Source organism: Leptosomus discolor, chromosome 8 (assembly GCF_034619465.1).
Source record: "Leptosomus discolor isolate bLepDis1 chromosome 8, bLepDis1.hap2, whole genome shotgun sequence".
NCBI classification, from domain to species: Eukaryota; Metazoa; Chordata; class Aves; order Leptosomiformes; family Leptosomidae; genus Leptosomus; species Leptosomus discolor.
In genome coordinates this window covers 43,998,818-44,025,250 of record NC_141398.1, presented here as the reverse complement: position 1 = coordinate 44,025,250, position 26,433 = coordinate 43,998,818, and the positions used below count along the sequence as shown (strand labels likewise).

At 35.4% G+C, this 26,433-nt stretch overlaps 1 protein-coding gene across 1 annotated transcript in view; it reads right to left on the bottom strand.

Moving 5' to 3' along the window:
* Positions 1–21,838, bottom strand: part of RPGRIP1L (RPGRIP1 like) — a 73,297-nt gene extending 51,459 nt beyond the window's left edge. The window contains exons 1-8 of the mRNA XM_086469575.1: positions 21,753–21,838; positions 20,862–21,006; positions 18,230–18,528; positions 15,315–15,414; positions 13,001–13,144; positions 6,729–6,834; positions 2,883–3,029; positions 1,591–1,664 (exon numbers count right to left, since the gene is read on the bottom strand). Coding sequence (XP_086325701.1) covers positions 1,591–1,664; positions 2,883–3,029; positions 6,729–6,834; positions 13,001–13,144; positions 15,315–15,414; positions 18,230–18,528; positions 20,862–21,006; positions 21,753–21,837 — 1,100 coding nt within the window. The 5' untranslated portion in view covers position 21,838. The remainder of the gene's footprint in view (positions 1–1,590; positions 1,665–2,882; positions 3,030–6,728; positions 6,835–13,000; positions 13,145–15,314; positions 15,415–18,229; positions 18,529–20,861; positions 21,007–21,752) is intronic.
* Positions 21,839–26,433: the final 4,595 nt, after the last annotated feature.

Genomic DNA, 26,433 nt, shown 5'->3' with positions numbered 1-26,433 from the left:
CACTGCTAGCAACAGGTAAGCTGTAGTAAAGTATCACTGTTCAAATGGGCAACAGAAAAAGCTGGCCACGGCATAGCAGTTATAATGAAAAGATCCATTTCTCTCTAATTTCTTGTTATCTATATAGTAACACGGAATGACAAAAAAATGAATCCAAGTTTCAACAGGAGTATATGAAAAGACAGATCTTTTAGGTAAAAGAAAAGCCATATTGGAGATTACTGTGTTATGAGAGAACCATTTTTAAATTTATCCAGTTAATCACAGAATCACAGAATGGTTTGAGTTGGAAGGGACCTTAAAGAATATCTAGTTCCAAGCCCCCTGTCATGAGCAGGGACATGACCAGGTTGCTCAAAGCCCCATCCAACTAGGCCTTGAACAATAAATCTACCTAGTTAAACATCTTTTTAAGTTATCCCATTATCACTTAAATAGAACAGAAAATTTCAATCCAAGATTGTAAGATGAAGTGTTAGTACGAGTTATTTCTGTGCATCAGAAATATTTAAAACATGATCAGACTTTGGTGGAATCTACAACAACGAACTTAACTGAGAGACAACTGACCAACTGCCCCTATACAAAAAAGTTGTGATTATAAAACTGTTACATCTCACATGTAAAAAAATGTTTTAAGTTACTTGTACTCAGTTTTTCACTACTATAATTTTTAATTTCACCATAGAAAGTACAAAAGATATAATAAATATTGCAAGAATACTATAAACATTTGATATCACTCACATTGTGTTTAGTCGTTAGTATTTTTTTTTGACAGACATCACACTGACAAACCAAACTAAGAGGAGAAACAATTTTAATATGAGACTTCAAGCATTTTACTTATTTACTGAGGCAACTATTAGCTATAGAACATTTGTCTTATTTTCTAATGCTCTTCAGTGTAAAGACCACATGGTTTCACAATAACGGAAAAGTTCATTTGAAGGTCATTTTTTTCCTTTAATATGTTTGTGGCATTTGACTATAATTACTTCTTTTCTGTACCAGAGAATTTCTGAATCATATCTGGCAACATATTTTCATTTAAGCACTGCTGAGACAATTTTTATGAAAAAAAAAAAAAAAAAAAAAAAAAGGCGCCACTGGAGAAGCTGTCAAATATCAGACTTTATATAGGTCCACTGAGAAGTGCTGGAAGAACTTATGCAAAAAGTTCAAACACCTCTTTTCCCCAAATAAAATAAACCCAAAGGAATATATGTCTACCTATATGTATTCTTATTATTCTTATTAGAAATTCAAATAAGAGCTTCTTGCAATGATGTTCAAAATAAAGTGGCTTCTACTTATTTTTTAATTAGATTTTTTAAAAGAAGTAATCTACTCTTTTGAGACTATTAGAAATGGAAGCAGCTCCATTTCAACAGAAGAGATGAAAAAAGACAAAACACCATAAAATTTACCATATACACTTGCTGATATGATGAACTGTAGCATGAATATATTTACATGTGTGCACAAACACACAATATGCATATGCACATTCAAGCACACAGAATATTAAGACCTATCGACCAGGATAGGAATTGAGGGTTTTTTTTATATACAGAAACCATAACTTACCTGTTGTACAGCTTATCATAGTTTTCCCTCAAGAGTTCCTTCTCTTCTTCTAGATCGTTTATTCTTTCCTGTAACTAAAATGAAGAAAAATGTTCCAAGCAATGCACAGCACAAAAAGGAAAGGACAATGAATGTGCAAAGACAATTAGTTAATAATTTGTAGACATTGTCAGGCACTTAATCATTCTTTTTATACAACAGTCTCTTAGAAGCTTTAAAATAACACTTTTTTTCACTGCATGGATTCACATTTGGCCCAGTCTGTCTCATGGTGTTTATATGAAGCTGAGACTAACATGTCGCAGTTGAACAACAGTATCTGATTCTGCCTTGTGCAAAAAAACACCCCCGAAACCAACACCCACCCACCCCACTCCCCCCTTCCAAAACCAAACCAACAATCTATGGCATTAAAAACTTTTATTTCCATTTTGGTGAGTATTAGTATTAGCTAGTTAATGATATAGTAAATACTTTTTTTATTGATCTTATACAAACAACAAGTCCTTGCTCTCTAAAATTCTCACCAAAGCAGAACATGTTTAAAAATATGAGGTGCTTTAACCCAGAAGATATATCCTACGTGCATTACAGTAGTTTAAAGGTTTGGAGGAAATATTTATGACATAACCTTGGTAAACTTGGTTCATGTAAAATACATTCAAAACAGTTAAACCAGGTGGTAAAACTAAACCTAAGTTGCTACAAAGTGTTAAGAAAAAACAAGTAAGTTTGTGTACTCTTTCTCTTCATGTGTTGAAGAGACTGAGGAATAAAACACTTGAGTTTTTGCCCTATATCTGGGTGACTGTTAGTGATGACACTCGTGTGAAAGCCACTGGACAAAGAAATAGAAGTGACTGATTTGAACTGCTGACTAAGATAGAATACTACACTGTACTATAATTAAATCACATTGAAATAATACTAAAAAACTAGCAATATATGATTGATAAATCAAGTATTAGAAATTTTTTCTGATTAACAAACCACTTGTTTAGCATCAGAATTGACATGAAACCTTGTGCTTTAATCTCAAGTATTGTCCAAACACTGGTGTAGTGATTATGTGGCCGAGGCCCCAGGTATGGTTCATTATTCTATGAAATGCAAGCAGCAGTCATAGGTTTTTCTTTTTAATGGGATAAAAGTATATAATATATTAGCAGTTCAGTCTTCTAAATATGTTTGAAAAGTCTACTCACATCTCAGCAATTAAAAGGTGTCCCATCATTAACTTATCTATGTGTACTACTTACAGCAGATTCTAGCTCTCTTGAAAAAAATCTCACCTCCTCCGTCCTTCGGTTTGAAATAGTTACTGATTGCAATTCTTTTTCAAGATGGAGGCACTTTAACCGCTCCTCTTTAAGCTGTAGATTCAGTTCATCACCTTTTGCTATTAAAGCATCATGGTTGGTCTTCAAGTTCTTTTGGTCCTATGAAAAAGAACGAAGAAAAAAACAGAAAAAAAAAGAATCACACTTAGCAGAATGTTACAACACTGCATATTCAAGCAGTTGTCTGTCACGGCAGTATATAAGATACATTCTCAATGTGGTCAACAGGAGACACTCTTGAACTAAGAAACTGAAAGCAACTTCCACTATGCATGGCCAGGAGAAGGTGGCATTCTTGTTGCTCTCATGAACATTAAACTCTCAGTTCAATCATGATGAAAACAACCAAGAAATACATCTGTTAAGCAATTAAAAGATTTTGCTGTGGTTACAGTGGTTAGACATGCTGACCAAAAACACTGCAGTAGCAAGCAAAAATGAATGTTGACCACAGTTATGTTAATCACAGAGCTTGGCAAAGCCCTGTTAACCCTTAATTGTAGATATATAATTGTTTCATAATCCTAAGGCACTCTGTTCTATTTCCCTGCTAGCAGTAATTTAACAAGGGACTTATGATTACTTTTAGATTTTAATTTACCTCAATGGATTATATTAAGGCACATTTAACCAATTTTAATATTAAACGGAGAATGTTGATAGAACCTCTGTTTCCGGAATATTAGTTAATATTGTACTGCCTACATTCCAAAATGCTTTAATAAAGCCTCATTCGTTACGAATTTCAGTAGAAATCACAAAGCATGACTTGAAACAGAACAGCCCAAAAGCCAATCTCCTGTTTAATAAAATGGTTGTATGGAAATTTATGTCAAATACATGTATAAGTATAGATAATGTTTAATGATTGTAGACAGAAAAAAAGTTAGCTTCATTTTTTCCATATAATATTACTACAAAGTAGTTAAATGAAGAAGCTGAATGTGGATCCTTTACAAATTGTTTAGGTTCACATGCAGTCTGAATATCCTAGAAACAAATGAAAAACCCACAGAAAAACCAATCACCAACCTGATCTTCAACCTTCCATATCTCATTTCTCAGCAACAAAAGTATCATGGAGAACAAATAATATCAGCAGTCAGTCAGAGAGGTAATGAAGTATATTACTCATCAATTTTTAACAGTCTTTTTCCCAGTGCTCCTCTTGCTTTGCCCTATATCCGTGAACTGTATTGCAGTAACTTCAAAAAATGATACCTTAAAAATCATTCTTTCATACTCCTTTAATTTCTCTCCAAATTTCTTTCCTTTCTCCTCCAAATCATTAGCCCTACTGTCCCTAACCCTTCCAACTGTCCAAGTGAACTCATCTTTTCTTCCCCATCTCCCAGCTTCAACTTTTTCCTGAACTTCTTTTCCTTTCAATAACTTGCGTCACTTCAACCCTCAATATACGAAGAAAAAAAAAAAAAAAAAAAATCGAAACAGCACCTTGGAAAAGCTGCCTTTCATAGTCCATTTCACCCTCATCTCTGTCCTTAATTTCCAAAACAGCTGAAAACAAATTCTACAATCATATTTATTCTACTGAACCATCTCATCAAATGCAACAAAAACATCCTCCTGAAAAATCTCCTTGCTTCAACTTCACTCTAATCTTCAGTGTCTCTGCTGCTCTCCTGACCATTTTGGATTAACTTTCCTCATTAACCTTATGGAGACCATGAATTCATCCTCATTATTTTCTTTTTTCCCCAAAATGCATTCTTTACCTGGATATTCTTCTTTATCTGAGTGTTCTGTCAGCACTTTTTTTCCCATTATGCCCAGACTTTTTTCTATCCTGCTCTCCCTGGAGTATCCTGAGACTCGGGTCATGACAACAATTGGACGATGATTTTAGTTTAAAATTTCTAGTCTGGATTTTTTTTTCTTTGGGAAATATGCCTTGATAACATTGTTGATTAGAAATAACTCAGTTAAAGGAAATGGATATATATCTCCTAGAAATATTGCACAAACTGCTCTCAACTACAGTTGTGAAATTGTTATACTGACTGTTCAAGATGATCCTCTATATTATTTTAAATTGTAGTTGCACAGGTTAATATATTTCATATTACAAATCATGAAATCCTGAATGTTCAGTCTGTAATTAAAGCAAACAAATATACCAGTGGAATCAAATATACAGTTTCAGGGGTCCTTTGTTCTTCTTTGTTCTAAAATCTGCTGATTGCACAACTCCTTCATTCAACCAGCTACATTAAAATTCTTTATCAACAAAACTGTCATGTAAATGTTTGGTAGTAAGCTCAACTTCAGTAACATTAGATGGAGCAGGATTATAGGCTCTTATCATTCCGTGTTTTCCCATTTTGGGCTGATTTAAATTCAAAGATGAACATGGAGGAATTATATAGGTTTCAACTGATAGAAGCTGAAAGTAAATTATAATTAACTCAATAGGCATAAAACCCACCAAGATAAACACTAAAAAAATACTTAAAACTGCTCTGTTGATAAGTACTTTACATGCCACCTAAAGTAGAAATCTTGGATTTTACAGTTATTCACATTTAGTCGACATGTTTCAAACATTCAAATGATTGGAAATGGGAAACCATTGTATCCTTTATCTTGCAAAAAAATGAGGAAGAAAACACACTCATTCTTTTCAAACATGCAGCTTTCACTGAGAATATTAGAAACAATATCCTCAAATACTAGTTTGAATCCTAGGCATGTGTTTCCATTCAGCTGCTGCCAAGACAGAGGCATAAGTACTTGATGTTTGCTGTAAATTACCAAAAAGTTGCATATGATTTAAAATGGCACAGTTCACTTATCGCTTTCTGTTTAAGAAAAAGCCATGTGCAACTCGTCTCCCCTGGAATTTACACTGTACATAGCTCACCCTGTGAAAAATTAGATTTGAGCTACTAACAGAAGTGCTGCTTTGGCAGAGAAGATATAGGTATTACACTGAAGCAGGGGAGGGAAGCAAAGTAAAACAAAATGCAGAAGCAGAAAAACACAGGAAAAAAGGAACAGAACAAAAACCTAGTGGCACAAGTGTTATTTAGCATGCTAACATAATAAGAAGCAGGCAGCAGGAAGAGCTTACAACGATCTCTAGTGCTTCCACCTCATAAGGCTAGGATACTTTATAAAGCTCTATTGCATGCAGAACTCCTACTTACATTCCTAAGTTATTATCCTACTACCTCTGTCTTTATGCACATGTGGATCTCCAAGTACACATGGGAAGTAGCAGAAAAATGCTGTATAACTAAAACCTATAAGGAATCTACCATGCAGTTGCATGTTCTGGTAATATTTTCATAAAACTGCTCTCTTTGTAAAGAAATTCTACTACTTAGAGTAGCCCTCTAAAATAATTTCCATGAACTGATAAACACATGCTAAGTCCTAACATCAGAACTCTAAACAATCAAACCTCCCCAACTTACTCAAAGACTGATAAAGTGAGGGAGGTCTTCGGTAACTCAGTACATTTAAGTCAAAGCCCTCTCTTTAAATGATCAGGAATCTCTCTCAATAGACAGACAACTTAGTTCACTCTCCACAATCTGCCTGGGATGGCTTTGCAGATAAAACCTTTAAGACGTGCTAGACCCTTCTGAAAAAAAAAAAAAAAATTAAGCCTAAAAAACCCTACACATCTGGAGTAGCCTGGCTGCAATGTATTGTGTGGTTCATTTTCATGCACTCAGCATTGACTCAGAATCAAGAATTACGTATACTTATTTTTAATTTATGCATGCTTATGTGATGAGAGTAAAGGACTACTTCTGACCAAATCACAATTACCTCTTGAAGCTGGAGAAATTTTCCTTCCACTGCTGAAAGAGCATTGCTTTTCTCAACCAGCTGCTTACGGACCTTGATCATTTCGACATTGTCCCGAATGTTTAGCCTTCAAAATCATAATAAAAAGAAATGCATCATGAGGGTAAAGATACAAAATGAACTATCTTACTATTTTTGTTTTGAAAGGTTGAAATCCTTTGCAAATCTGCTTTCTACAACACATTTGGGAGAAGACCTAGTGTGCGATAGCTAAATTAATTTCTTCTTCTATAGTCCATATTACAGAATTCAGGTAAATAAACATTCTACCACGCAATGACATGGTAGCTTCAATCAATACATATACATCTTCGTTTATTGTATCAAAACGTACACGACAGGAAGAGAAAACAATTCTATACCTAAAGAGATTATTTGTTTTCAACTCACTTCTTTTCCACCCTCCAAAGTATTTGGTGCCAGTACATTGCCATTTTATGGAGTTTTCTCTTAGAGCTTATACCTATCAAATCCTGCTAAGAAAAAGTGATGCAGCAATTCATACTGTAACACCTTAAGGCTGGCATTCAAAGAAGCTGCAAGTGTGTCTTAACTACATAAAACCCACTGAATATCCATGTAGATGCTCTATATTGTTACAATTCTAAGATTAATTAGAGAACGTATTGTTTAATAGAAAATACGTTTACAATAATTCAAAATCTAAATAAATATTTATTTAGATGTTTTCCCTTACTTCAAACAGTGAAACAAAATCCCATTATTGTCACAGCTTCTTCTGATTTGTGTTGACATAAAATATAAAATCAGAATAAATCTTTAGCATTTCAAATTTCTCTTCCAATATTTATCTGTTTTAGACATATTGGATGAATTGTCACAACACCATACTGAAGCAAGAAAACGAACTACAAAGCTTACACATCTGTAAACCAGCTGAGTACATGAAATACTTTCCTTTTATTCTGTAAAATATCAAATCCTGTTGTGTTTTGGCATTGCCCAGTTAATTGTCTTTACACAGAAGATAAACATACTCACAAACCTGAGATCTTACCCAAGAAACAGCCCTAATGCAATGCTAAAACTATCATGCGTCTAAAACATGTTATCTACATAAATTAAAGTTGTGGTGAGTATAGACAGCAGCACTGTCTCATGCTAGCTATTTAAAAGCCAATGTAGTGGCACGTTTTTCTTAATCTTGTTCCACACATCAAACAATAGGCTCTAATGCTTTCAAAGGCTTTTTCTTTTTTTTTTTTTTTTTTTCTCCCTTCTTTTTTAAGCAGGGGGCGCTTTTTTTTTTTTCTTTTTAAGTAGAAAAAGAAGCAGATGATAGTGAAATTTATGATGTACAGATGTAAACCCCATGGCTCCTGACAATCGACATTAACTATTTTTTCAACAGTGAATGAAACAGCATTTGATTTAAACAGGTTTAGGGTACTGATATTATGAAGTAAATTATTCAATATCAGAACTAAGAAATTACTTTCTATTGGGATCATTTAAATTCTTACAATTACAAGAGTATTTATCTCATGAAGTTTCCAGCTACAGAAAGCATGTGCAATTAATTTCTTATTACTGCACTATGTAGAGCACAATCTCAGCTCTCAGACTAGAGCAGCAAAATTAGTTCTCTACAACACCTCTACAATATTTTATTTATTCATTTAAATAAAATATGTCTAAGGAATGTCCAGTGCATCTAGGTACATGACAAGGAGTTTGCTGTTGAAGAATAAAATCCTTTCAGATTTTGTGGGCAAGGCAAAGTTAAGTGAGGAAGATTCTGTTGAGGAGATTCATTTTTCTGTAAAACTTCTCACAAAACAGTAGAATAGAATAGAAATTGATTATCTACACAGCTTTCTCCCTCCCAGGTAGTTGATGTATTCTGCTCCCAGAACAACTGCCCAGGTAGTCTGATATAATTTAAAAACAGGGGGGTTATATAGATTTGATATAAAAGTCAACGCTACCTTTCACTAAGTAAATAATATTTTGCTCAAAGAATAACAAAACAATGCATAAGAATAAAGCTGTACCAAGATAGTTTATTTAATATTTGCTCTATTGCCAAAAAACCTAAAAATTCTGCCACAGAGCCTGCAGACATGGAGGTAGACCTGGAGCAGAAGTTAGAAAAAGGAACTAACACCCCTCTTGAGGCAGTAACCTGAATTAATGGGCATACTGATTTAGCTCCAGCATGCCTTCTACCACAAGAGCCGAAATAAGGAATGTGAACTCTATGCTTCCACTCTAAATCTCACCTTAAAATTGGATTAAAAAGTTTGAAATTGGAAATGAAGTTGGGAGAAAGTGATTTTTTTAAAAATCTAAGAATCACATTTGGGGTTAATGTCTGAAATACACCAAAGAGACAATCTCTCTTCCAGACTTCTTATCATTTGGATTAAAAGCATATAGAGTGGGGTCCCAATAACAGGCTGGGGACCAGCTGTGTGGGAATGGGGACTGATAGCAACCTACGCCAGAAGGAAATGATTAAAGAAAGGATCTTGACCTGCACTGTACAAATTTATGCCAGTAAATCCCAGATGGCTAAGCTAATAAAATTGAAGTCTAATTAAACCACATCCCCTGCATCTTGTCTTTGCTTCCATATGAGCAGGACATGGATACAACACTGAGACTACTCTTAGAGAGTCCTGACTATCGTATCAACAGGACCAGTGGCTCACAAACTTTCCCCATTCACTTTCAAAACAAGCAAGTTAAAAAGTATCACCACCATACTTCTCAGGATCACTTGTGCTCCGTCTGGCAAAATACATAAAAGGTTTCTAGACTAATAGCTCTCAATTACAAATGCATCAATGTCCGAGATACATACATAGACTCCCAAGCAAAGAAGCAAAGAATCATCAGTGTGCAGTACTCTTCTCATTTTGTGACGCTTAGGAACTAACAGGATTATATGTTGATATACATTATGTTCTTTCCTTGACCTCTTCTTTCTTATAGGAAGTAAAATATAAAGGGGAAAAAACCCCAACAATGTTTACCTACTAATAGCACCTTTATGTTGTAATTCATAGCATATTTGCAATGGGTAAAGCAGTAGCATTGCATCAGGAGGCCTAGCATCTAAATTATTAAGATTATTTAAATGTGAATATAAAAATCTATATTTGTTTGCCTGGCTAAAGAGCTATCTACAAATGAAAAAAAAGTAATGACTTTTAGGGAAACTGGTTAAATATGAAAAACCAGATATGGAAATACAAATATAGTTTTGTTTATTTTTAATATTAGACATGATTTAGCAAATTCATATACATGCTGTAGTCTCTCAAAACCCTTTAGATAGTGCATTGTGACTAACATGCTCCACATTTTAATCCAGGTCTGCAAAGCTACAATGCAAACATAGAAGTCATGAGTGCATTAGATATGATACTCCTGCCCAAAAATCCACACATTTAATAGGTTTAATTCCAAAGTCATTTTGCAGCAAAAAACGTCAAAGGAATTGAAAAATGACGGGCAAATGAATTTTTTCATTAAAAAAACCACACCAAACAAAACACAAAAAAATGCACGAACATGTGTGAACACCAAATACCTGTTTCACAAATGCATTTTGGAGTGGCTTTAAAAATGTTTTTGGAAAGTACCACGGGCAATTATTTGAAGCTAGCTGTTTGCAAAATGTGATTGTTTAGACTTAATGTTTTAACTCTTACACTGTGGATCGTAGACATCAAACCATGAGGTTATTATAGTATTGGCCTTCTTTAAATTCAAACCACTCAAGCTACATGCAGTTATATTTTGTATTTAAGAAAATGTGTTTAGTCTAACAACCCACAGGCCAAGCTTCTCCTTTAAGTCAGAATTAAGTTAGAATTGTATACTCCTGAAACAATCCTGAAACAATCTCCTATGACATATTGAAAAAAAACATTGATTGCAGCCATGTTACAATAATCATCTGAAGGAGTACACTGCTCAAGAACTCAGCACTGTTATGTAGCTCTTGTGTTGAACTGTAGTGAAACTGCAAAGGCAGCTTTAAAGTATTTCTGGATTTCTTGTGGGTATAGGGCTCAAGATAACCACTATCTCCCTCCTCTAGCACTGATGGATCAATGATTATTAAATGAACTGTGACTGCTTCACCTCTTGGAAACTACAGTTATTTCAATCACAAGAATATCTTAATCATGCAGCAGAAAAATGTTTTCCTAAAGGTTGAAAGTAACCAAATTTTGTTTGTTAACATCAGCCTGAGATCAAATGGTACTACAACATGAAGATGGGTTGAAGCACATTTGTTATGTCCTTTTGGCACCACACAGTTCCTAAAGAATTTCAACAGATTGTCTTTGGGTAGTAAAGTAACCAGATGACAGCCAAGAGTATTCTTAAAAAGAAGAAAAAAGCTGCCAATTGTACCAAAATTCAAAGACATAAGCTACACAGAAGAAATAAGATGACCTTATCAGTCACCCAAATTTCCAATTTTTCCTGTGATATTCCAGTATTGACAGTTTCTTCTCTGCTGATGCAAAGACTAAAAGAAAGAATTACATAGAACCTATAAATCTGTTTGCATAATAAAACAACTAATACAGACTGTTCTAGATAGCAGTTGCAAGACCTCCAAGAAAGAAAACTAATGAAAATCTCCTAAAGATAATTATGTGTAGGTATCTATGGTTACAGCAAACTTAGAGAGAATTGCAACCTTCTAAGTTCTGGCTCCAATTCATGCAACATAAACAAAAAAAAACGAACCTGAAAAACATGGAGATTAACAGACTTCCATAAAGAATTCCAGTGGCAAAATTATAGAACACACACTATTCTAGATACGCACTAGCAGATATTTTTTTCAGTTTCTTTCCCAGTGTCTTCAGTCGAACACAGTAACTCTTAAATGCTTAACCTACCTTTTATCAGGTTTCAAACAAGAAATAATACTATAAAGGAAATACTTCCAGAACTTGAAACATGAATTTACAGATAGTAACTTAGGTCAAGTATTATGGATTGTATACAAGTAATTTGATAAACATAAATAAATAAGGATCTGCACTACTTTTTATAACCTGACTTTACTTAAGGATTTTTTTAATCTGAATTTGAAGTGTATCTTTACTTTAAAACTCCTTAAAAATCTCACAGAAATATGGCAGCTGACATCGAATTTAGATGTTATGTTCAGTTTCTGCCTGCTGTACTTAAAGAACAGTGTTTATCTGTAGAATAATGAAGCACAGAAGTTCTTAGATTTTTATCAGTTTATTTTCAAATGATGAAAAAATATTTTAAGTATTTTCTGAATTCACTGTAGGCACAGATTGAGAAATTATTTATGATAACAACTTCTTTAACCTATTTAAACTATATAAAGGAAATTCTGAATAAGGGAGATTTATGACTTTGTGAATAATTTAATAGCAAACATTATGATGTATTATTTATGTAGCATCATTGATGCACAAAAGAATGCTCACACATAATAATGGGGTCCCTCCCTTAAAAGGCAGTTAAAGAACTGACCGTGTATTTCTCATCCAAGTAGAACTTTCACTGAAATCAAATGAGTAAGGAATGCAGGTCCATGTCATATTAGATGTGTAATACAATTATAAGTAACAGGCCAAAATTGAAACAGTCGAAAGAGGGAAAATATAGGCAAAGTTATATAATTTTGCGTATATTTTTGCAAAAGTGAAAGAAGAGATTAAACTGACAGAGGCTTTATTGTGAAACACATTCTGCAAGTATGTTTGTCTGTCTTTGTTTCACTGCACAGCTATACCATATTCCTTCAAAACTTTGCTAATCTACCCATACAGGGCCATTATTTTTCTACTATTTGTAGACTCCAAATTATCAATGAGTATTAATGAACATTAAATTACCCACTATGAAGCTATATCTAATTTTCTAAGAATTATATTGCAGAAATAATAGATGATTAAAATTTAATGAGTTGAACTTCCGTTGAATCTGAATCAGCTGGAAGTGAATTCTCTAAATGAGAATCATGACCTTTGTTTATTTGCGAAAAAAACATCATAACCTGTTATCATAACCATCACCTTGCTTAAAATTATCCATGGCTATTCGGTAAAACATTTTATGACTTTTTTCCCTTTCACCAAAGGCAAAAAATTAATAAAGCACATATTTCTTAAGAGAACAAGTAATTTTCACAGCTATATATAAATATTATGACATAGCTCTTCTGAAGCTTCCACCATGAAGATTTACATTTTTCACAATACCTTTGGCTTGTTGTTTCTTGTTCTTTCAGCCGTAGGATGGATTCTTCAATTTCCTTTTCTTTCTTTCTTAGTTGACTCTCAAGTATCTCTCTGGCATGTTCTAGTTCCTCAATACGCTCCCTTTGGGACTCAATCACAGTCTCCCTGCAAGTACAAGCATCTTACACTCTGAAACCAGGTAAGTATTTAATAAAAGAAAAAAATTAAATGAATACTCAAGAGAGCAAAAATTTTAAGCATTCAGCAAAATCTGTACTACTTAATGACATGCATCAGAACAGAGGTGTAAGAATTCAACTTACTATGAAAATAATCAGAGGTCACCAGATGAAAAGATGTGAACAGTACAATAGATAAATAATTCAAGCACATTATTAAACACAACAGAAACTCTTAAAATAAATGTTTATGTTGACTGAATAATATTTCCCAGAACCTAGCTACTTTATTCATGGTTTATTACACTCTATATTAAATGGATCCTTCTCTTAATCCATTAGTACCAAGTGTTTTCTGAGGAGGAAAACACCATTACTAGCTATTAAAAGAATATGAGATCTTCAATAGATTGAGCAGTGAAAGTGATTTTTAAGCTTTTATTCTAAGTTAGGTAACTTTAGACACACACACACACACACAAATCTAAAAAATTTGGATGATGTGTTTTTAACAGTGGAATCTCTCCAATAAATGCAATTAAAAAAAGAAAGGTAGAAAACTAGAGAGATAGGAATCTGAATATTTTCAGTAGGCCAGAACTTTGTGATTTTGATTTTCTTGACAAGCTAATCTCAGATGTCTTTTCCAAGAACATTTTTTCTAATAAGAATAAGCAACAACTCATCTGCAATTTTTTTCACTCTAAAGCTTTTGATGCATAAGCTACAGTTCTTCATTACTTCATACACTTATCATAGACTTAAAAGTACTTTAATTTTTTTGGCCACATGTTTGCTTTTGTACCTCAGTGCAACTGTGGTTAGTTTTTCTACCTTTGTGAGAACTGAAATCTCTGAAAAAAATGCTACTTGAATGTTTCCTGCATTATAACACAATGTTTTTGATTAGTCTTAGGAGAAAAGCTTTTGTGAAACCCAAGACTCATGGCAGTCTTAATGAATAGCTCTTATTTTCCTAGTCTTCAAAAGGGACAGGTATAGGAGAAATAGCCCTTTCCAGGCCCATCACTATAAAATACTAAAGATTTTTTTTTCAGTAACAATATTCTATTATAATGCACGTGATTTTTTTTTTTTAAAACTGTAACTGTTCAGCAAGGGTTAAATTCAGACAGAATGCTAGCAAGAGTGTCATTTAAACACTGTCAAATAATTTAATTTTATTTATTAAAAGAATTTATAAGAATATTTCTGTAAAATTATTTCCTATGGTCCCCCTAAATCTTTGCATTTCCAAAACTTCAAGCACAAAATACATAATTGCACACTAATTCATATATTTGTATACTTAGCTTGTCCATTTATTGAAAATTTAGCATTTATGTATATTGTAGTAAATCTGACTTAGGTAAATCATTAAGGAAAGAAACACATACTGAAAGCAGCTTTTAGACAATGAGATGTATAGAAAGCAAAAGAGGCTCCAATATGAGCCTTCTTTGAAGAAGAAAAATGTCCTAATCAGACCCCAATATCTTTAAATATTAACTACCTTTTTTCCACCTTATACAACACCTCTCTGTTCTCATGCAGTCTCTACGTTAAGGATGTTATCAAGAGTTTCCTGAGCTTCAATTTCAGCTAAAATGGGCAACTGGACTACAAACCAGCTTTCAAAATGCAGAAGTGAATCAAAATCATTTTGCATTACTATCCTGTGCTGTACTTTTTGCAAATTACCCATAAAATCTGAACACCCCTAGAAATTAAGCTTAAATGTATCAGCATAACACAGTCAATACAGTAACCACTTGCATGGGTTATCCCACACATTTTAGAAGTTATGTAGGTAATAATTTTGCAGCTAAGGTTCTTTCTGCTTTTGTCAGTTTTGTCCAGTAGTAAGCCAGGCAGCATTGCATCCTAGCAAAAAGAAAGGCTCACCATTGGAGATCAATTTTAACTTCCAGCCAAATCCTTACGTACCTCCATTTTGCATTCTAACCCCCTGATCCTATGTTTTCCTTATCCTAAAACACTTCTGTATTGTTACCAGTGTTACTGTTGTCAGACTCAACAAGTTGACATTATTTTCTGAAGTGAAAACTTGTGAAAAATGTATTGTTTTTTCCTTCAAGAAAACCACAACTTTTAACAATTATAATCACAAAAACTAAGAAATATGAGAATCATACAAATTTCTTATTTCAGCCCTTGGATCCTCAAGCAGACTCTGTTCATATATTGGGGGCACCAGGCTAGGTGATCTCACTTCTAAATCCTGAAATCTCATTCCTGAAAACAAAGAAAAGATAAATCTTTGTCACACTGAATGAAAAAGCATTTAACAATACAACAATCTCTATACTGCACAAACACTATATAAATGCCATAAAAAATATTTTTACATCAAATTCACATGGAAAGAGACAATCAGAGTATCTACAAAATCTGAACTATGGGCAAAACAGCATGCAATGTTCAAGAGAAGTGTTAAAAACGTGTCTTGGAACATTTTTCTTAGAAGATTTTACTTAGAGAACAGAGATGGTGTCTTCAAAGAAAAACAGTATCAATATTATTAAACAGGAACATGGACTTGTAATCCCATTTTTTCCAACAGCACTTTCTTTACAAAATCATGTGTGTCATTCACCTAGACAAGCAACTACAGAACCATTTTTAGCAGCAGTGCAAATAATTTCCTTACGTTCTTTAGCAGCATATTAAGTCCCTGGTGAAGAAGAAGAGTGAGAAGTTACTTAAGGAAGAATTGTTAGTTCAGAAGCAAAAGCAATGGTATCTCCAAATCTCTTTCTCTTACTTCTCTTTCTTCAGAAGAAGTAGTTAATGAAGTTTTGAGGTGGGACCAAACTATGCAGTAAATTTCAAATATAGCACGAAGGCTGCCATCCCTCAGTCCCAAAAATTGAGTCATTTAGTTTCAAGGTAGAACAATACCAGCAGGTTCACAAAGTGACTGAAAAAATTTACCTACTTTGCGTTTGTGCTGAGTTAACATGATTTTTTTTATATATTTTGAATTTTGACCTTAAAGTATTATTTTAAAGTATGGGTAATTGTGCTATATACATATGCATACATATATGACTAGAGTATACACCTTTTATTTATTTTTGTTCAAATCATGATACATCTTAAGATGGTTGTACTCAATAAAGAAAGTAATGAGCGAAACTAGTGAGTGTTTAGTTAACATTCATACCCGACCATGTCTTTTGGATTAACTTGCTACAGTAAGTCAGCCAAACACAAAGCAGACACAGTAAGGTGTATTTATTATTTGTGGATTCTTCTTGCCTCTTCATACCCTGGAAACAGCTAAGTTCTCCTGAATTTTTCCAGGCATTTTATTTTTTGATAATTGCTCTGAATATTTTCTGATCTGCCCTAAAAATGTTTTGAGATACAGCCTCATAGTTTCACAGAGCAATCTATGAGTCCAGCAGTCTTTAAAGATAAAAGGCACACACTCGAGTTTATTATCATTAATCAAAAGGACAGGATGAGAAAACATGAGAGAGAAAAAACACGAAACATCCTATGCTAATGAATACTATAGAAAATATTCTCTGACCTCCTGGAAGATAACGCTACTGTGTTCAAGTTCTGAGTATTGGTTACTAGATTTTTAATAACAGACTTCACCTTAGAAAAACATGTTCGAGAAACTATATATTCATAGCACGCAAATTATCGGACTCCTTAGTTTGAACAAGGTCTTAGAACTGAGATAAGCACACTAGAACTTCTGTGAAATTTTTGAACTTTATTATCTGAATTGGATGTTCTGTGGATAACTCCCTTTTTTTTTCTCTTCCTCACGTTCTCTTTGGTTTAAGAACCACTGCCTTAAGTAATATGGCTCCAATCCTAGTTCTGCACTGGACATCTTTGATCTGTATCTGTTCTTATGCCAAGAGAAGTCCTCACAGCATGACATATCAACATCTGATCTTTAATCCTTGAACCAAGTTGCCCTTTTCTCTCTGCTATCACTGGGCCCGAATAAATATATTATATTCCTCCCTATTTTTTCACTGTTAAAAGAAACAAACAAAAAATTGATTTTGGGAATGAAACTGTCTGCTTCATGATATAAAGTGTGAACATGTCGGTGTATTTAAAATGTCAAAGCTTGCACTATATTCAAATTAAAGAATGCAATCTGTGGAGCCAATTGCTTTTTATTGCCTGTCTAAAAACATGAGAATTGTTTCTGGTTTCATATACCTGACTAATCAACGTAACCAAAGTAAAGACCAGTGGGAGGGTGAGATGGAGAATACACACAATATAACTGGCCATCAGCCTGATTCATAGCTTGTAGAAGCTAAGGAGACAATTCTCCTGACTCAGTTTTGAACCAGGGCCATAGCTGTCTTTTTTTTTTCTTAAAATACACTATCTGTACAGAGTGTAAGTTAAGTGAGTACAACTACCTCTACAAATGTTTAAATGAAAATAGAAAGGTTTTAAAGTGTAATTTCCAACTGTAGCTACCATAAACAAAGGACTGAGAGTGAGACTGCCTTAAGCAGTATGTCTTGACAGTAAAAAGCATCATTAAAGATGGCTGCATCGTGGTATTTGCTTTCAAAGTCCACACATGTAATAGATTTTTCAAGTCTGCAGTGCTGTGCACACATGTATCAAGAGACTAGAACAAACTTTGAAATTAAAAAAGGAAAAAATGTGCAAACAAAATACAGATGTAAAACTTTGTTATAACATGATAATGCTCAACTTTTTCATATACTTCTTTTATAAGCCTTTAACATGTAGATAACTTACACTAAGAAATTCCCATGATTTTAACTATTAGAAAACTTGCTCGATAGCTACTTTATTTTCAAATCTGTAGTTTTGTTTTACTGCTACCACTGTGGATTCTCAAAATCAGGACTTCAAAGGCAAACAAGTTACCATGACTGCTATAAATAAATATAAGATAAAGGGGGAGAACAATCTTTCTGCCTACAGGTACTATTGCTCACTGACAAACAGAAAAGAGTATGTACTTGCTACACTGAAGCAATGATTAGTGGTACCTAGATAAACAACTGTTTTTCATAAACGTGAATTATACCTTTCTTTGCATGCTCTGGCATCCCAGCAGCCTCACTCCCTTTTTTGAGACCAGTGTTAATACGAGATTGAACATTGCTGTATAGACAAGGCCTATGGCCTTGAATCTGGAGCTGCTGTTTAGTTGAAATGAGTTTGCTGCGGAGGTTCTCGTTTTGTTTCTCAAGCTCACGAACTCTCTCTTGCAAATGCTCAATCATTTCTTCCAGCTCCACAGCCTGACCGAGCCGCTTGGGGCCGCCACCAACCTGTTCAGACCTTTTTTTATCATTAACAAGCCGTATTATCCTGGTGGACATTCTAGGGAAAATAATAAAAAAAAGATGAAAAAGAATGTGAAAAGTCAGCATAAAAAGCATTCTGTTGAAAGGAACATAATCACTGTGAAGACTGCAGCATAGAACCTGAATAATAAATTTCAGGTTTTGATATAACTATTACTGCCTGTGAAGAACTCTTTGAAGATAATTGAAACCACTGTGCAGCAATCTGCTTTATAGCACTGACAAATAACAGTTTCCTAAGGCTTATCATTTAAGGTTAGTAAATGGAGGACACATATTTACTCCATATGCTGCTTAAATGTAATTTTTAATGCATGACCTTATACAGGAACCTCTGTATGCTGTTAAGTAAAGTTACACATTTGGGATGTGGTGGGGCAAACTGTAAAAGCTACAATTCCACAAAACATTCAACTATTGAAAGAACGCTAATAATATGTAACATTCCAATGATATATCATTTCTAGTATTTTAGTATTTGAATATATATTTTAGTTCTAAAGTGGCTAAAATATATAGGTAGAGATATTTAAGAAGGTACGCTGGAAAAAGAGACAACAGTTCTCATTACCATACTCAATATTATACTTTGTAAATATTACCAACGTGCTTCAGAGAAGGAACCGTTAGCTGAAGAATATAATTAGATACAGAGGGTACGGTTCTCATCTGTCTTTAAGAGGATACAAATTTTGCTTTTGGCATCTCAAGGGTAGTACCTTTGATTTCCTTTAGTTTTGATAAACACTGGTAAAGTAGAACAAAAGGCAGAGAGGGCACATGGGGGTGATGTAATATACGAGAACAGAAAACATACCCAGCAGTGAATGGAAAAAACTTGGCATATAAAGAAAGAAAAGGTGGCTTTGATGAGAAAGACAAGTTCAAGACTTTACAAAATTGGTCGCACATCTTCAAGACCTGTGTCTAGTTTACAGGGAATCTATTTTTGCAGGCCCAGAAAGAAAACTGAAAACAAGGACACACTTCATTTGTTTAAAGGGGCTTGTTTTACTTTTGTATACTTGTGGACAGAAGCTTCTACTTAAAAGAACAAAGGTGAAACAAAAAAAACCCTGTAATAACTTTAGGATGTCATAGAATGTTACTTGCCTATAAGCAGGTTTTTTGTTTCTTTATTTTTTTTTTTGGATGTATTTCTACCGTAAATCCATTCCAAACTTTTAGTTACAAGGGTTTTGGCATGGGGGATGCTGGGAAAGAAATTTAGCTTGAGGAGTTAAGATTTTTCTCTGGCAATGCAGACAAACACTGTATTTTATATTTTCTGTGCCTTAAAATATTAATTCAGGTATTCCAATTTGGATATTCTGTGTAATTTTATCTAAGTGGATGATGAGTGCATTTGATAAGTCATTGAACACAGGAAATGGCATTTGGAACAAGCAAACAATTAATTTGTTCTACCATCTTGGATTTGACAGTAGCCTGACAGAAAAGATGGAAGTTATGTCATGCTGGTCAATTTGATCCTGACTCACTGAATACTGAGTCAAAAGGAAAGAATGTTTTGGACTTAAGAAAGTATGGAATACTGCCATCTACAAAGGCAGTATCTTCAGATGCCCTTTCATGAGTCGGTTAGCTTCCGACCAGAAGCTAACTTAGATGCAGCAAGATTTTATTAGCTTAAGTACAGCACAATGTGAACACAGAGTCACAGTGCTTTTGGATTAATTAGCTATCCTGGAATATAGTAATACCATGAACAGTTCTGCTGAGTCAAGCTCGGTTTGTCAGCACAGCACTAAGTTTAATAAAAAGCCTAAAGTTGCTTGTGGTTGTTTGGGTATGGTAGGTACTGTGCTCCCCATGCCACTTGGGACTTCCTCTATGAAGTTATGTATTACCCTGAACAAAGGAGAGATGATCACAATTATAAAGATATTTTAGGGTTAACTAGACAATAGAAGGCTAGATGCTAGTCCACTTGAGAAGAACAAAGTAAGTGGCAGAACCTCTCTGTATAGGCCATTGTGATTCTGCGACGAAATTCCTGATGAGTAATTGAGATTCTATAGCCTCTTTTTCAGTTCCCAGAATACCTGTTGTATTTGTACTCAATAGCTATGAACACAAGGTACCAACTCCAAAGTGGTGGACAGCAGCATACCTCTCTACGTGGATCTAATACCATCCACTGCAAAAGATACCCACATACCACAGAGATAATCCAAAAATCAATACAAAAATGAATTTCAATGAGTGATTTTTGCTACTGCTTTAAAAAGTGCTCTGTGAGAAATAAGCATGATATTTAATTTGTTGATAATGCTTTAAAGGGCAAAAAAGTTATTGTGAGCTAAAATAAAAACATTAAAAAAATACCTTTTCATTTTTTCCTCTTGCTTATTTGCATGCTGTTTGAGTAAGATGTTCTCATCACGTAAACGAAGAAATCTGTCTTCCAGTTCCTTTCGACTGATTCTTGATACAGCTTGTCGAGCTTTTACATTCTGTGTAGTTGAGAATTCTACCAAATCAAAACAACTTTAAATACATTCAACAACATGTAATCCAAAGTCTAATTTTGAAATACTGAAAAAAAATAAAATGAAAGTTTTCAAATAATTTGATATTTTACACTTGTACGACTCTGTTGATTATTTTTTTCGTATTTATTGGCATATTAATCACTTTTTTCCTCCCTCTTACGGATTAAAGAAAAAAAAGAAAGAGTAAGTTAAAAGATACAGCAAACTGATTACCTTCTAGACAACACAAAAGAAACATTTCTTAAGTAGTATGTTTGACAGTACGTTGTTACTTGCTAAACTAAGACGATCGTTACCACAAAGATGCTTTCTAATCTGTTTTCAAGTTAACATACTCTCTTGAAGCTTGAAAATATTAACTCATAGCTCTGTAAATTTATGCAGATACAAGACTAAGCCCAGCAGTTCCATTCCAGTAGCAGCACTTGAGTAACATACCAGAATTGCATAGTACTTTTGCCTCCCATTTTGTTAAATGGGTCTGGCCTTGTCCTCAATTCAGCAAAAAAGTCCTCTTTTCTTCTGCAAGCATAAACAACTCCCCTCTTATAACCAGCAACAGGAACACAGAATGGGTCATAGTATCCTCAAGAATTTAACCCAGATTTTGGATGGTATTTGAACTTAATTTTGTGAGCAGGAATGTCAGAAACATTTTTAGACAGAAACTAAAGAAGCCACTGATCAAAGTCTGTAACTGTAATAAATAGCAGCTGGTACAAACCTTGTAATCCTCCAATTCCAGCTAGAGTTAGACCTACATCTCTCACAGGCAGGTCCTCCACAGTTTCATCAGCTGGAACAGACATGGCTTATCTAGGGATAACAAAATTCAAATGAAATTCTCCTCCATCTGTAACTTAAACTACAAGACCAGAATGAACTACAGTACATCATATAAAATGAAGGAAAAAGTAATGAGAGTTTCACTGAAATGACAGACTCACGCACTACTGTAAACGCTCTTATCTCAACTGTATTGCTCAGAGGACAACCTAAACTTTCAAGTTTAACCTTATGCCAGTTTTAATCTGTGTACAAAATACGGCTTCTTTGTTATGCAATAGCTCCAGTTGTATTTAATGTATGTCGAATTAGCTTTTTAAAGTTCTAGTTCTGTTGTTTTCAGCAATCTTTGGGCTAAGGCCATATTTCTAAGTGCATGTGGGAGGAGGACCTGTGGTGGGGTTTTTTTTGTATTTTTTTAATTGTCTGTTTGTTCATTTTAAGACAGTCCAAAGCTTAAGGCATCAACTGGTAGATGAGTAATGCCATCTTCCACATTTTGAATGGGACTTTTTGAAACAGAGGTGCTGGAGGTTATGAAGTCATTTCAGTGTTGCCTACCATTCTCTTAGTCTTCTTTCAATCACTGTCATAAGAGAAATTACTTCCTAGGATAGAGACTCTCCTATGAACGATTCTCATAAATCCGAACACATTTTTTTCTTGGGGCGACAGAAAGCTTAGCTACATGACAAAGTGAGATTAGGAAAGTATTAATGTGAGAAAGTACTACACTTGTTTCAGCATAATATACGAAGATAGTTAACAACTACCGTTTCCTTCTTCTCCTACAGTGCAGAAAACTAGATGTTGGACATACAGTCAAGTAAGGCTGAAATAGCATGAAGAGAGAGATATGAAGCCCTGTGGACAGTCTTTTTTCCCCCTACTGTTACACTCTTCAGATGATATAAATCCTTAGTGAATCAAAAAATCTAGGAAAGCATTAGGAAATTGACAGTGATGTTACTAAAGACCTGCATCAGAGGACAGAAGTGACACAGCATAATCCACAGGTATTCCATCATAACCAAAACTGCTGCTAAAGATAGGCCTTTCTTCTACCAGTAAAGTCTTTTATCATAAACAAGTCTCCTTATGGCTTTGTCCAAGAGGAATGAAAAGGATTAATGGAAGTTTAGTTTCCAACAAGTTGATCTTGCTTTTAATCACTAAAATTTCACCACCAAAATTTACAATAAAGTATTATTTCCAGCTTCCACTGTTTATAACAACCAGAACACGTCTTTCCTCTGTGCGGAACAATATTTCCTTGTCATGACTGTTGAAATGCTTGAACCGATCTACACTTGTAGGTTAGCAAGAAGGTTGCAGTTTCAATGCTGTCAGTCACAGAAATGGAGAACAGTATTTCATGTCGTTGAAGTCCATGGTGTGCAGCCATTGTAACCAATGGCACAATTCTAATGACATGCGTATCAACCGGAATCCAGCTCCGCAGTGTTTTCAGCTCTTTTTGTGTTATTCACACAAATTCCTCAAAACTTTTTTGTACGTTGTTAAATTAGGGCTATCTGCAGTCATTGACTTCACTCAGGTCTAGTTTCACTATGGCAGTCATTATTGTATGTCACCCTATCAATATCACTACGGCAACTGAGATTAAAGTGAAACAGATACCTTTACCTGTAGACAATCAATCTAAATTTGGTTCATGATCGTAGCAAGAATAAGATGCTATCATTATAAATCTTTCTAGAATGTGATTGCCTTAGTCTTCACAAATCAAAAATGACAGATTTTTTTGCAAATTTCAAACAGGTCAATAGCAAAACAAGTATTTTACCAGCACAACTCCGTAGTGTTCATGATCCATCAAAATCAAGCTTCAAAACACTAGCCCAGTAATAGGCACAGGCAAACATTACTGTTTCTCACGATTTGCCATTTGCTAAGGAAATTTTGCTATGGATATCTACCTGTTACTTTCAGTGTGAAAGAAATACCTTCATTTAAAATACAAAGGCAAAACACGCGTGCTTGTCCCTCAAATAAACAAACACCACCCCCTCCCCCTTGCCAGTAGCAATCCATTACTGGCTGCAGCAAAAACACAGAAATATTTTAGTAAGCAAACAAACATAGCAGGGCTGTAAGTGAAAGCTGGTTTTTACTGGCAACATGACATGACTTGAAGACAAGTGACAAAATAAAGCTGCTATAAATCTAGAGTCCCGAAAACTTAGAAAGGTGAAATTTTCAAAAGTAAAAGGAAGAATGAGTTGTTTCATTTTCATTACAAAGTGACAGAAATTAAGTATCCAGCTTTCTTTTCTGTCCTGGGCCTCAGGAAAAGAAAAAAACAAATTAAATGTTTTTATGAAAAAGAGTCGTTTTAGAAACAGCACAAACCTGCCTCCCGGTTTTAGGGAGGCAAAATACAATGACATTTAGAATTTGGCCTGGCAATTTATTTGCCTTATTATTAACATAAGAGCTGCCTATGCCTTTAATAAATCACTAATCACCATCATTTATGCTTCTTCTGGAGGAAGGACACTTCAAACAGCAACTCATGTGTTACATATGTTACAGTTACTTTTTGAATATTGCCTCAGTGTCAATCACGAACACTGAAACAAAATTACTTTCCTTGCAATCAACACTTCCAACACTATTTCTAAAACTATACGAGATTTCTCCACACAGTTCCATATTGCTTCTTCAAAAAGCATTTTCAAAGTGATTAAATCTGACAAAATTGTACAGCAACACTGCTACAAAAGTGATTGTACTTAAGAGTCCAGCATTTCCTAAAATAAACCATAATAAAGCAAAAGAGATATAAATTTGTATTTGCATCTGGACAGATCCACATGTTGTGCTGAACCTCGACAACTTAAAACAGTTTTTATTTCCAAGACAGGTTACCCTACAGTCACTGCAGCACTTCTTGTTCCTAAAAAAGTAAGAAAAAAAGACTTCACATACAAAGAGAGGAAAATTTTCCATGTCTCTGGGATTAACCTGCTTAAGTTAAAGAAACCATAACTTTCTCATACACTGCACTACTTCGAAAACTGGTACTATCACCACCTATTATCTGATAGATTACTACAAAAAACTGCATACAAGTTTGCAGCATTATGCAAGACCAGACAGCAATGAGCATGAATACTTAAATTATCAAAGCTCATGCTTTAGGCCCAAATTCTTACATAACTCACAGAAGTGTACTGTTCTCTCAACATCATTCAAATGCAGGAAAACTGAGGAAGGATTCCTTAAATTTCCAAAAGTTCTCAGCCAGTGGGGTTAGAAGGGACAGCTTCTAGTGAAATCTTAAAAATTATGTCACTTAATTGTTTCGACATGGATTTAGAATTTCGTGAGTCTTGGCTACAGCTAAGATGATGCTTTTCTTACAAAATCCTACCCTGCTTCTCTGGTAGAAGGAAGAAAATAAAGGAGGAGAGACAGACCGCCCACCCATCCTAGCCTAATACAAAATACTTCCAGCCTACGTTCTTCCTCTATTGATTTCTTAAAGATAAATGTTTGCACTCTATTTACCTTGTAATCTAAACTAATCTCATTTATTACTTGGTAGGAGTATACACACATATCATCTTTCAAACATCATCTGTTGCAGTGTTGTGAGTCTTAGGAGGTGGAAAGGAAAAAAGAGAGAAAATACGGAAAATATGAAATGAGATCACGACATCCTGCTGTAGTCTGAGGGAAGAAACAGCTCTCAGACCTGTAAGTCCTATTGCAACACAGAAAAAACAAAACAACCGTGTCTTGCCTTCAACATATTTTATAAGCGCTTTCCAAATTTGTCTTCAGCTGCGCCAGTTCTGACAATAACCTGCACCAGTTCTGACAATAACCTGCACAGCTGGAGGGGGCTGGGAAGAAAGGTCGCGTTTGCCTCACGAAGGAACGCCTACACTCCCCGTTTCCCGCCCTCGGGCACAGGAACACTGCCGCTTGGGTCCAGCAGCCTTTTTACATAACAGAGGCCACAGCGGAGGAGGTCTAATCTTGAAAAACGGTGAGACATCCTGCCCTTTCCGATGGACACTAAGCTGCGAGCGAGGGAGCCTCACAGGTCTGAAACAGCGGCTCCAGGAGCGCAGCCCCAGGCCGGGCTCCCCCTCAGCGCGGGACAGCCCCGAGCCCCGCCCCCAGCCCCGCTCCTCAGCGACTCCGGCTCCCCGGGCTGGGGGCGCCCCCGCGCTGGGACATGGCACCTCATCCCCCTAAGCGGCTCCTGCACCGCAGTCCCCCCCCGCCCCGCCCCGCCATGCCCCAGAGGAGGAAAAGCTTCCCCCGTACTCACAGCTCCCCGCCAGCCCTACGCCTCCTCTCAGCGTTCTGTTAGCAACTGCCACCGTTGCTAACCAGACCCTTCCACTTCCGGGGGCTGCGGGGCCCCGCTGCCCGCCGGGAGCTGTAGTTCGGGGAGGGGCCCAGCGCTGCCCCCGTGCTACGCGCGGGACTACGGCCTATTTTCGCCACCTGCTTCCCGCGCCGTGGGGTCTGCCGGGGGTCGTAGTTGCCCTGGGAGCGGCGGGCCAGGCTGGTGCCGGCGGGAGCTGCTCGGGGCGGCTGGCTGTCTGAGGCGGCACCATGAAGAGGAGAGCAGGGGAGCG